The sequence below is a fragment of the Capricornis sumatraensis genome, chromosome 3 (genome assembly GCF_032405125.1).
Source record: "Capricornis sumatraensis isolate serow.1 chromosome 3, serow.2, whole genome shotgun sequence".
Classification (NCBI taxonomy): domain Eukaryota; kingdom Metazoa; phylum Chordata; class Mammalia; order Artiodactyla; family Bovidae; genus Capricornis; species Capricornis sumatraensis.
The window spans coordinates 68,074,919-68,088,072 of record NC_091071.1 but is presented as its reverse complement, the minus strand read 5'-3'; the positions used below and the strand labels follow the sequence as shown (position 1 = coordinate 68,088,072).

The window sequence follows — 13,154 nt, the reverse complement described above, 5'->3', positions numbered from 1 at the left end:
TGATAATATTTGACTTTCTCTGTCTCACTTACTTCACTTAATATAATAATCTGTAGTTCCATCCATGTTGCTGAAGGATTCTGATTTAATGCTCTTGGATGTGAATGGTCTTATTACCATAATGAGAAACGTCAAGTTAGGATCTGAATCATCGGTAATTTTAGCGTTTTTTCTAAAGCAACAGGCATTGGACAAGAGAAGTGGTTAAAACTATAGCAGAGAGGGTCTCTTCAGACCCGAGGGGTCCTGCCTTCCTGGTTCTCAGATCGTGAAGGCTGCAACCATTAAACCTTGGTCTTCTCTATGTGCTTTTTGCCTTCTCTGAGGGCTTTGGGGGATAGGCTCTGTATCTCAGATGGATTTTTCCATTATCCAACAAAATGCTAAGTCACCTAATTCTGCTGCGTAATATATGTTTGGATAAAGAAAGAATAACATTAGACACACAATAACATAGAGAAGTCAACAGAGTACTGGGAAGGGAGGTAAGAAAACCGAGTTCTTGTTCTAAGAATCCCATTGATAAGTTTCAGGAACAAATCACTTCACCTCACTCTACATGTTTCTTTGCCTCTAAAATGGAGGAGTTGAAGGAGACAAACATCAGAGGACTTTTACCACTCAGATTCTATGATTCTGTGAATCGTCTGAAATCACCTTAGTATACGAGTGATGCATTTGGCCACTGACTATTCTGGCCTTTTCTTAATTGTGTAGAAAGTAACAATTCAGGGAATAATTCCAGAATCTCTTACAGACTTTAACCTAGCACTCTATGAGGTACGAGAATCAGATACCAGAACCGTATTATCTTTCTATGACTCTTTTCCCCATGAATTCGAGTAGCCATATTGCTTCTTACCAGAATCCAGCTGTCATGATATTATGAGTCATGACCTTATTCTTATTCTATACATGTATTTCTTGATAATAAATCATTAGATTATCATGTATTTTATATTCTTTACTAATCTACTCTTGACATAGACATTAGCTAAGTATGTATTTTCAATAGTGTCCTTCATATGTTAAAAATGTGTGTGGTATGCATTAATAATCCTTTTAAACTGTTATTTGTGTCAGAGAAGACTCAGATTTTTATTCCACATTAGACTTTCTCCATCAAATGGTTGACACATTATGACTCCAGCTTTAACCACAAAAAGTAATGGTTTTTGCAGCCTTTCTGATGTATGTGAATTTATGAACAGACTATATTTGAAATGTTACTCTTGTTAGGGTGCATTTTTGACATCATACTGAGACAAGGGGCCTGGTGAGATGTTCTTTATTCTTTGATTACTATCTGAAGGGAATATAGTTTTCTCTCTCCACTTGTTTTTTGTAGGAGTTAAATAAAATCTAAAAATCACATAAATGTTCTAAACACCTGGATAGATTGTCATGGGGATAAACAGAAGCCCCAGTACCTCACCTGTAACCATCTAATCAATTACATGTAAAGTCCTGTCTGTGTCCTCTGAGAATCTGGTTCAGCAGACTGTTAATGAATAGAATAGTATGTTGTCTGTGGAGGGGCCGAATCCTTGAGCACATACCAGGATTCAGCTATAAAAGTGCTATTAAATCCCATTCCATCTTAGTAAATAAATACCTGAAAGAGGAAAGGTAAGACTTTGTGAAACAAATCAATGCTTCCTTTTGTTTATTTCCAGAGGCAAATGTGTAACTTTCACAAGAAAAAAAGGGAAAGCCTCTTCCTGATCCCACTGGATTCAGTCAATTCTAGCTCCAGGAGGCTATGGAGTATACGTGAAGAGTGGCAGGCAGTCAGCCTGCCTTAGTATCAGGTTTCAGGATTGGACCAGCTGAGTCATCTCTAGAAAGCTAGGAATTCAACAAAAAATTAAGGAAGGGAGAGAGAGGGAAAAGAGAAGAAGAAACCTCTCCTGCTAGGATTTTTGCTTCCCAGATGCAGTTACTCCTAATAATTTCATGAACCCAAGCACTAGTGTATCATCACTATAGCCACTGTTTGGGCCATGGGGGTGGCGATAATGGAAAGAGCCCTGTCTGGGTTTGTAAGTCCTGCCATTTACTCACTGAACAACCTTGGGCAGAAGTCTTCTCTGACCCTCAGTCTCCTCCTCTGTAAATATTTACCCTTCAGGTTTGTGGAGAGCATTACATGATCATGTAAGCACACTGAACATATTTCTTATAAACTGTAATGCTCTACACACATTTGAAGTGTTAAACATGTTAATCCTTCCAGTTGTGTTCTTCTATCTTTTACTGTAGACAAAAGACAGATTTCCCCAGCAAGAGAGAAGACAAGAAGAATCTTTGCCTGACCCACCGAGACAATGACAATTTAGGCATTCTACACTAAATCCCTCTAGGTTAGCCACAGGCGTGCAGCTGATGTTTCTGGATCCAGTACACAAGTGTTTGTGTTGCTTCCTTGATCCAAGTCAAGGTAACCTAGAAAGTTAGAATTATATCATCTTGCTATCATTTTGATATTTCAAACATTTCAGCCTCATACAAGTAGGAAAGAGTCTCTCTCTCTCTTATTGACTTGTAGATGAATGAACACATGGTTTTCAATCAGCCAAGAATTACCCATTTGGTACCCACCACGTGCCTGACTATACTACAAGGTACTCTAAAAAGTCTTAAAATGTAATGGCCAGCATTACAATTCTTTGGAAAGAAAAACTGAGTTATGTGTGCCTACAAGCAAGAGATCAAAGGGTTAATCCAAAAAGAAATAATTTTCACATAAAGTGATCTTTCTTCCCTGTTTTATTGTAAGCTCAAAGAGAATTGTAGCAATACAGGTTGAGCAATTTTCTTTTTTTGTGAATCCCGTGCTCAATTTATGAAAGCCATTTTGCAACCCATTTACATGCAGTAAACCTTTGCTTTAAGATTCTGTCATTTGCCTTGATCATTATTTATAGTCCCTTTAGAAAAGGCCCTTGACTGGTTTAGCTCCCAGGTACAGCACTGCCACGGGACAGTTTTCTACAGTGTCTTTTAAGTCATGATTGTAAGCTAGGACATGCTCAGTCTTGCAGCCAGGTATGAGGCATGGCGATATTGTGTAATGGGGACTAAACTAGTTGGAATTAGGGGTCTTGGATTTAAAACCAGTCTTGGATTTAAAACTCACAAGGTAATCTTGGTCGTTCACACTCCTTTACTGTCAGTTTGCTAACCTGTAGAAAAAGAACAATGTCTTTCATCACAAGACTATAAAGTAGGGCTTAACTGAGGTACTCTGTGTGCAAGTGTCAGGTAAAAAGAGGAAACTGTTTTATGAATGAATTGTCTATAATATGAATTACTATAAATCACTGAAAAGGGAATGGTATGTCTAATCTAAAATCTTTCTTGATCACATGTTCTGTTCTCCCTACTGTAATCCACAGAAGAATGTCAACTGAGAGCAAGGACCTTCACCAGACACACAGAGTAGACACTCTATCAAGTATCTGTTGTATTAATGGGTAAAATTTCCATGTAAGCATCAGTGTGCTAGGCATGGTTCAGAATATAAGAAGAATAATGTATTAACCTAGCCTCAAAGAGTTTATAGTTAGGATGACTAGCCATTAATGCATGAAAAGCCAATGTGAATTAAATTATGGTTCTAAACAAGAGAAGGATGCATAAAAAGTGTGTCTGAGTCCCTCACCAGAAGACGGATATAGTAGGAAGATTTCCTCATCCTAACCCTCAGTGAGTTTATCATCTTAAGCCTCGCTTAACTTCCCGTATATTTTTTATATCAGTCACAGTTCCAGAAGGACCAGATACCCACTTGTAAGGGTTTAACTGAAGTGCATATAATGAGGGATTATAGAGATGTGTCCAGAATTGTGGGAGCCAAAGAGAGTTGGTTAGGCCCAACAGCAGGAAGCGTTACCACCCACAGAAGTGAAGGCAGTGCAAAGGGCAGGCACGGAATATGATGAGAGCCAAAGCTAGGTGCAAGGAGAATTCTTATCAACACACGAGTCCAAGTAGACCCGTGCAAGTCTAATTCTTTGTGCTACTATCAAGGCAAAGTCTGCTGGGTTTGTATGCATTTGGTCCAGAACTTTTAGGCAAGTGGGGCTTTTCTTGAGGGCCTAAGGAAGAAATTCCATCAGTCCAAAAGGCCTTCCTGGAGCTGGGATCTGTCATTCTACCTTTGCTTGTAAAAGAAGTGAAGTGAAATGGCTAGATATTCTTCCTTGACTCCTTGGTACTTACCATGCACAGCCTTCACAAGGTACAGAACAAGAGAAAATGGATTATGCCCTCAACAACAAGAGGCGAGTCATCCGCCTGGTTTTGCAGTGGGCTGCCATGTATGGAGACATCCTACAAGAGGATGACGTGGCCATGGCTTTCCTGGAGGTATGTGGGGATCATTCCTTCCAAGAGTGTGTCTTTGTCCTACAATACAGGGACCACCCACAGGCATGGCAGCTTCCCTAGAGAGAATGTAAGCGCAAATTCTAGACTTTGTTAACATGTTCATTCATCAGAAAGGTACTATCAGAAAAGTATAAAGAAAAGCATCATCCATTATCCTGCCAGTCTAATTCAGTAACTGGTAGTAGCATTCTGATGTAGTTTCATTTAGTTGCTTTCTTTGTTATATTTTCTGTAGTTATAATCAACATAGTACCCATCATTTCACAGGATGCCTTTTCTACTTTATGTAAGGATTTTTCTATGTCAGTAGAGTCTTTCTAATAAAATTTTCTAATGGCCTTTGAGTAGCTATGCCACAGATATATTTATTTCTTCCCATATTGTTGAATATATCATTTCCATTTTTACCTTCCTAGAAGAGCAGTGTAATGAACATTTTTGTACAAATAGGTCTATTTTTGGTTCTATTCCTAGAAGTGGGATTACTAGATCACATGGTGATGTTTTTGAGTACAGTGGAGCAGATAACTTTATTAAAGAATTCTTAGGCCCATGAAGTGGTTCTGAAGGGCCATGATGTACTTTGTAAACACTGATTTAAGCTGAACTTCCTTTTCCTTCCCATGGCTCCAGCCCACGTTACACCAGTGACCTGAGCATTTAATCCTTAACGATTCACTCTGTGCTCAGAAACTGAGATGAGGACCTTACTTCTGTGCAGGCAAAAGGCAACAAACAGTCTGTTTAAGAATGAATTGTCCAAAGGAAACATCCCCACTCACTCCTTTTTAGTCATATCATTTGGCAGGCAGAGAAATGAGGCTGGGAGGAAAGGTGGATGATGAGAGTCCCTCAAGACTATGGAATGAAGGATTGTGAAGATGTAGAGGGACAATAGCCACTTGGGTCATTGGGTTATGGCTTCTACCCATTGCTTCGAGTAAAGGACCATTTTGCAGATGAGTCAGAATGATGGTGATGCTGCTGCTGCCACAGCTCTCGGCTTCTGCTGGGGAGCCCACTGCCCCTGCACAAAGCAGGGCACGGATGCTGCTGCTCAGTGGGCGGAACCATCCCAGACATCAGTGAAGAGTCCTGAGTTAGTGACATAAACTCCACAAAACTTCGGTGCAGTGCTAAAAACCATGGCTGTACTTTTACCACCAACAGTTAACCACGACTAGTAGTAAATATTAAATAAACAACAAATACTAAAATAATATTCAAAATAAATATTAAAATTCCCCTGAAAAAAATACTGAGGTGAAAGAAGTGCTCTTAAAGACTATAAAATAACCCATTCCAGAACACTGCGTTGCTTTGCCTTCTGTATAAATATCATATAAACACTTCATTTGCGATTTAAATTTTTTTAATTTGTTTATTGTGGTAGAACACAGCAATCATAAAACTTGCTATTTTAATCATTCTTAAGTGTACAATTCAGTGGCATTAATTATACTCACAATGGAACGCATGCATCACTACCAGTTTCCAACATTTTTTTCTCACTTGCCATGTTGAATTTAGACATGCTGCAACATTTTCTTATTTGTCCCTAGTCCATGAAACCATGGTCTGGAGATGCTAGCGAGGCAGATGACATAGGGACATGTCTTTGTTGCTCTTTGCAGAATTACATACCCTTTGCAGTTCTTGTTAATAGCCTGTGACCTTTGCCAATTACAGGAGTTTTATGTGTCTGTATCAGATGATGCCCGGATGCTTGCCGCCCTCAAGGAGCAACTGCCTGAGCTGGAGAAGATTGTCAAGCAAATGTAAGGAAGGGCTTGGCTTTGGGGTGAGCTTTCACCAAGTAAGTGTCTGCTGACTCTCAATCACATCATCATCCAAAAAGTCCTTTGTCCCCACAAAGGGTGAAAGCTGATTTGAGTGATGTGGGCCTCAGGCAAGGGGGTGCAGTCAGGCCAGGTGAACAAAAAGGTGGAGATTCTGCTCAGCTGCCTTCTGCACCGGACAGCTGCCCAGAGAAAGCCTGGGGAGCCAGAGATCCTCCTTGGACATCTGACTCAATAAACCTGGGTCCCTTTGGTTCAAGGCAGGGAATCCAACACCACAGTGGTCAGTGGCATTTAAGCAAAGTTTGAAGAGAATTACTTACCTGGGAAATTCACGTTATGCTGCCAAAGCTGTTAATGGTGAATACTTGTGTCCTCTAAATGGAAACACGGGTTTGCACATGCTGTCCTTTGAGCCACTGATTAAATACTGGCTAACTAGATAGACTTTGAGAATGAGCAATCCCAGCTTTTAGCCTCACTTAGACCAGGGATCTGCCTGGGACAAGAGCTGATCTCTTAGCTGTCCTCTCTGTGCTTTGGCCTCTTGGTATTAAAATAAGGAGGCTCATATTGCCTCCTGAAGGGATGCTGTGATTTCATGTCTAACACAAGATTAAAGTTATATACAAATGAAGCAATTTAATAGTACCAACAGTATTAAATAATGTGCTTTCTCTGTTTCTCGTAGTTCAGAAGATGCAAAGGCTCCACAAAAGAAGGTCAGTGGCAATGGATCAGGATTCTCTAACTGTGCCCTGTAGACTGACAGTTCTCCAGAAACATAACATCACAATATGTGACAGTGATGTCTCTGTAAATACAAAATATGTTTTCTTTATTTCTTGACTCTGCTTCTCAGACATGTGTCCTCTGAGTTGCAGACATTCATCTGTCATCCTCCCCTTATGGCAGCTACTATTGTTATTATTTTTACAGCACAAAGTTCTTTTGCAACAGTTCAACACAGGCGATGAGAGAGCCCAGAAGCGCCAGCCTATCCGTGGCTCTGATGAAGGTGAGATTTCTTTTCCAGCATGTATAGATTATTTAAAGTCAGAATGAAATCTTCCCTCTGGGCATCACCCCTTGGGCCCCCAGAATAGCTTTTCTTGGCTCTCTGTGCACTCCAGATGGTTTGCTTGGAAGTGCCTTTGGCATTCCAATTATTTTTGTCCTTGAACTTGGTACCTGGAGCCAAGGTGCTTGTCCACACTTCTCTGATTCTGCCTCTACCCCACTGCCACCTTTCCTTGAAGGAGAGAAAGATTATCTCAGGGGCCAGTTGTCAAGGTGGCTGGAAGGTGGTTGGTGTTTTGCAGATGCCTCTCAGAGGTGGCAGAGAAGGCAAGGGCAACCCACTCCAGTACTCTTGCCTGGAAAATCCCATGGACGGAGGGGCCTGGTGGGCTGCAGTCCATGGGGTTGCTAGGAGTCGGACACGACTGAGCGACTTCACTTTCACTTATCACTTTCATGCATTGGAAAAGGAAATGGCAACCCACTCCAGTGTTCTTGCCTGGAGAATCCCAGGGACAGAGGAGCCTGGTAGGAAGCCGTCTATGGGGTCGCACAGAGTCGGACACGACTGAAGCGATTTAGCAGCTCAGAGGTGGAGCACCAGGGTCAGCTGCTCACCTGCCGAACAGGGCTCCCACCCAGGAAGAGTGCCCCCGGCCCTGACCACTACCTTGTTAGTGCCCATCAGGGAGGCCCAGATGCCAGCTGCTATTGTTTGCTTGGTTAAGATTTCTTCGAAGAGTCACAGCCAAAATAAAATGATCCTGCTGCAATCTTCATCTTCAGCCACAGACGAATGTAGTAATTTAGGGGTGCCCCAAACTCAAGAATTTCAGGAGGTAGAATTACTTCCAGGACTTGTGTGTTCAGAACTGAACGTGTGGATACCACATGCAGATTTACTGAACTAAACACCACCCAAGCCGTGTGCCCAGGCCTCAGAGTACACACACCAGTGGACAAGTGAGCAGGAATCTTAGCAAATGTTCATGACCCCAGGCAGAAGCACTCCTGTCTGCAAGAGTGTTAATGCTGACTCGCCACCACTGAACTAGGCAGTGGGAATCTAGTGATCTGCCTACCACACAACACTCCTGTATTGTGAAAAAGAAACACTCACAGCCAAGGGCAGACCCTGAAAAACGTGCCTAAACATGCCTCTCATTCTTTTCCCATGACCTGTGTGTGGGTTTTTCACAACTATCTGTTGTGGTTTTTGTAACTGGGATTGGCAGTCATGAACTGTTCTTAGACCAACGCTAAGGTAAGTTTTAGAAGAGGACAAGTGTAGGCATCCATGAGCACAAATAAATACAAGTCATAAGAATGGCAAGGCGAAGCAAATTTTGGAGGATACATCCAAACATTTTGCATAGCTTATGGGGTTTTTTTTAAGAACTCCCGAGACCAATTTATCTTATGGTTGCTGTCTTCCCAATAGTTCTGTTTAAAGTCTATTGCTTGGACCACACCTACACAACCATCCGGGTACCAGTGGCTGCCTCGGTGAAGGAAGTCCTCAGCGCAGTTGCCGACAAACTGGGCTCTGGGGAAGGCCTGATCATCGTCAAGATGAGTTCCGGGGGAGGTAAGAGCCTTCTGTAGAGGGGACTATGCCATCAAACAGAACCCTGGCAGGCAGTTAGCGGGGCCCTTTGAAGCTGATCCAAAGAGACAAGTGCTGTGTGTGCTCCCACAAATAACAGAAATGAAGGTGGTTAGAAGTGGGCTGGGCTAGTGTCTTAACATCCTCTATCCGGTAGGTGCCCACTCTGAAGCAGAAAGAGATGAAGAGGCAGCTGGAATGAGGTCTCTGGTGTGGATGTCAGCCTGGAGTTTTCCTATAAACCCTAAACAGAAAGGCTTAATGCTGTAATAACCTATAATAGGAAAGAATTGAAAAAATATATATGTGTGTGTATGTCTGTAGAAATACATATATACGTATACCTGAATTACTTTGCTATATACCTGAAATAACACAACGTGCTTAGTTGTTCATTCATGTCTGACTCTTTGCAACCCCATGGGCTGTAGCCCACCAGGCTCCTCTGTCCATGGGATTTCCCAGGCAAGAATACTGGAGTGGGTTACCATTCCCTTCTCCAGGGGAATCTTCCTGACCCAGGGATCAAACCCTGGTCTCCTGCATTGCAGGCAGATTCTTTACTATCTGAGCTACAAAGGAAGCCCCAAAATAACACTACACTGTAAATCGAATATACTTCAATTAAGACAAAAAAGAAGTTCAAGGCCTTGGAGCTCTGAGACATGTGGGCCCTAAGAGGACACCTGGCTTTTCCGGCTAAAGGCTATAGGTTTTCATGAGTCTGAAGTTAAAGGTGGTCACAGGCTGGTTCTTTTCGGCTGATGATGTCTCCCTCCTTTCCTGGTAGAAAGGGCAGGAACTCAGATCATTGACAAAGTGAGAACTGTTCTCCCCCACAGGATTACTTGACTACCATCATGAACTTACTGGCCACTACGTGTGGCTGTGACAGGAGGGGAGGTGTATGCAGAGCCTGTGCCTCCAAGTGGCTCAGAGGCTGGCAAGGAGGGAAACAGTAAATAAACAGTCACTGTCCAGGTGACAAGAAGGGTCTGCATGCGTTGCAGTGAGAGGCTGTGGGAGGCTTGCTTGTCCAGCAGTGATTTGATACTCACTGGAGGATCCTTCAGGATCCGAGGGAGGCCATTTCTGCCGCATTTAAAGGCAAATTATTCCACTGAGGCAGAATTTTAAAATATATCTTTACTTCCCAAAATATCCCCCTCCATTTCTGTTCCTGGTGCACACGACCCAGGACGTCTATCTGTCCACCATGAGCGCTCTGGCACACTCTCACATAGTTCTCCCGATGCCTCCTGCACAGCCTTCAGGTTTTCCTGTCGTGGTCTCATGGAGGCCCGCTCCTTCCTGTCTCTGATTCCCTCTTATCCATCCTTCCCAGCCTCCCTCCCTGCTCTGTTGCTGTCTCCTCCTCACTGCTTCTTCTCTGATGCTTTGCCACTGTCTGCATCCCTCACTCTGATCTAAGCTCTTTGGGGACTATTTTTTTTTTTTTTTTTGGTTATCATTCCCTTCTGTATCCTCAGTGTCCAGCATATAGTAAATGCTAAATAAATATCTTTTGTATGAACTATTTTAAATATAAGAGACTTCATCTAATAATGCAGTTGTCCTCCAAATTAGGGAATGAGTGAAAAAAAATAGTGATAAATTTTACATCAAAAGTCATGTGGGATCTCAGAAAACCCCCTAAGTTTTCTAAAAGTGATACTGTCATCTCCAAAGGGCTGGGCGTTAATTACCATCTAGAAGCAGAAGTTGTTTTTTAGACAAGTAGCAGGTGCGGTTTTTGTATGCAGAACTGGGTAAATTGACCCTCGGGTATTTCCATCCCTGTTTTGGGGTCATTTCTGATGGCATCCTGAGTGTTGTGTGCCTGCGTGATTGCTGTGTCTTTTTCATTCAGTGGGTCCCTTCAGTACAGTATTTTGTGCAGTCACTCTGCACGTTCCAGTAATTCACCAAGCTGGCAATTTGTTGGTGTGATTAGGGCAGTACAGCAAATCTCAGATGCATTTAATAGGCAATCTCATGCTTTTTATGTTCACAGAAAAGGTGGTGCTCAAACCTAATGATGTTTCAGTATTTACAACGCTCACCATTAATGGACGTCTGTTTGCTTGCCCGCGAGAGCAATTCGATTCACTGGTAGGTGTGGATGGCCGCCTTGGAGCAGCGTCTGCAATCAGAAAAACTTGTCTGGAGCTTAATTTTGCAGTCACATTGAACTCAGTTGCTAAAAAAATTCTTGAATGCTACTTGTCTTTTTCTTTTCTCCGGTCTATTAGGTAAGCCTCAGGTGTTCATTTGAGACGCTCTGAGCTTTAGATTTTCCTTTGTGGAAATTCACCAAGTTGCCCTATGATTGGGGCATAATTCAGCTTTCAGAACTCTTTGTAGTAATTCACCTCCTTGAAATGTCCCCAATGTAAATATTGATATTAAAAAACAGGAACACTTAGAGACCAGGATAGAAATAATTTTTTTAAGGCAAGACATTGCGATTTATCCTGCCCCTTAGGGGGATGTAGAAATGCATTGTGACAGAGCCACTCTATGGTCCAGGGGAAATGCTGTTCCCTGAAAGGGCTCTCTCCATCTTGTATGGGAAATGTCAGAGGCCAGCTATCTTCCCTAAGTCTCCAAAACACTGTTCACAGCCCCACACAGCTCTCTGAGCAAAGGCTTAATCAACTGTGTAAACGGGTGTGGCCCTCTCCCCTTTATGCTCTGGTGGGGTTCATTTCTGTTTCTCCTTCAATAGTCAGGCATGGAAATGAGTAGCTACTGGAGTATCTTCGAGAGCCTGTGGGGCCAGCTCAGGGGACTAGCCTTTTCCATCTGTTAGACACGCAGGGCTTCTTTACTAAGAAAAGTGCAACACAAGCACGATGGTGTGTCACATTTTGTTGTTGTTGTTTAGTTTCCAAGTCATGTCTGACTCTCTTGTGACCCTATGGACCTGCCAGGATCCTCTGTTCATGTTATTTCCCAGGCAAGGATATTGGAGTGGGTTGCCATTTCCTTCTCTGGGGGTCTTCCCAACCCAGGGATCGAACCTGCGACTCCTGCACTGGCAGATGGGTTCTTTACCACTGAGCCACCAAGGAAGCTGAATTGCATTTTAGGGGGGAGAATTTAACTACATGTGTGATGCATGAATACGTTCAGTTTAATCAGATCAGATGTTGTAGGTAAATCAAGATTCCCCTCCTTGGACTTTCTAGAACTTGCTTAGCCTCATTGTGATTCTGACCTTCTGACCTGGGGAGAGCTAGTTTGTGCAGCTGCACAGGTTAAGCAGATTTTGTGACTTCTTGAATTCACCTGGAGAGGAACTTTGCAAAGGGGGCATGAGTTCTCCTGACCTCCCTCACCCACCAGCACTGTCTGATCTGAGTCTGTTCACAGTCCTTTTCATGGATTTTTCATTATCTACATCCACTGCTTTCTGAAAATAAATACATCCCAGTATTGAGAGACTGGGGAGGGAAATGGCATGAATGAGTCATACTACTCTCTCCTGGCAGCAAAAACCAGCAAAAGCCAGTTTAGTTGCAGAGCTGCTGAAGGTGCTGTGTGATGCGTTTGCCACGCGGGGCTTGGGCCTCTCCTGCCAGCTGGTTCTTGGCCGCAGTGTCTGATGACATGGTGTACAGATGCAGAATGTGGACCATCTCCAGCTCTCTGTGGGGAAGATACTAACTTTTTAAGCCTCTGTTTATTTGCACACAGTCCTGCAGCCTTACAAGCTCTCAGTCCTTCCTAGTCTTCCATTTTAAGTCATGTGTAATTGCAAGGAGCTTACTTTGCAGCAAGTATCTGGACATGAACATGCTTGACTTCTTCCCTGTTGGTGCTCTGCCACTCACTGGCCTGCCAGTTATGTCATCATTTCTAAGGAGTGGTCACAAAGCTATAGGCATGAAGCTCTTTTTCCAGCTTTCTAAAGATTTAAGGACAGTCCATCCAGGAAGAGTCCTACACAGAATGACTGCAGTACAGAATGTGGGCCAGACCTTTGATCCAGCAACACATACTTAATATGAAGTGCCAGCATCTGCGTGACACTGCACCAGTGTCTCAGAGCCTCTGTCCTTACAATAATCATGGTCAAATTGGGACATGAAACTAACGCAACCAGCCTGGAACAGAATGAGCCGTAGTGCCGAAGTGCTGTCTAGAATTGGTAGTGCCAGCAGTTCGTCCTAGTCGCTTAAGGGCTCAGATTCTAGAGCGTTCCTTTCTTGAGATTTTAAGCATAAATGTTAGTACAGGGCAACCGCAATAAAACCCCATTGTACTGTGATTTGCTTCTACTTTTCTCCATTCACTAGCTCCTTAGGTTTTTCTTTGGGGCCTAACCTATATCA

At 42.9% G+C, this 13,154-nt stretch overlaps 1 protein-coding gene across 8 annotated transcripts in view; it reads left to right on the top strand.

The window, feature by feature from the left end:
- The window catches only part of RAPGEF4 (Rap guanine nucleotide exchange factor 4), a 143,465-nt gene that overhangs the window by 100,432 nt on the left and 29,879 nt on the right, over positions 1-13,154 (top strand). For 5 of the 8 annotated variants that reach the window (XM_068967887.1, XM_068967886.1, XM_068967881.1 and 2 more), the window contains 6 exons: positions 4,221-4,371; positions 6,082-6,170; positions 6,883-6,913; positions 7,131-7,209; positions 8,653-8,799; positions 10,832-10,929. In XM_068967887.1, the coding sequence (XP_068823988.1) occupies positions 4,221-4,371; positions 6,082-6,170; positions 6,883-6,913; positions 7,131-7,209; positions 8,653-8,799; positions 10,832-10,929 (595 nt within the window). The remainder of the gene's footprint in view (positions 1-4,220; positions 4,372-6,081; positions 6,171-6,882; positions 6,914-7,130; positions 7,210-8,652; positions 8,800-10,831; positions 10,930-13,154) is intronic. The other 3 variants (XM_068967885.1, XM_068967882.1, XM_068967880.1) reach the window with 2 other exon arrangements.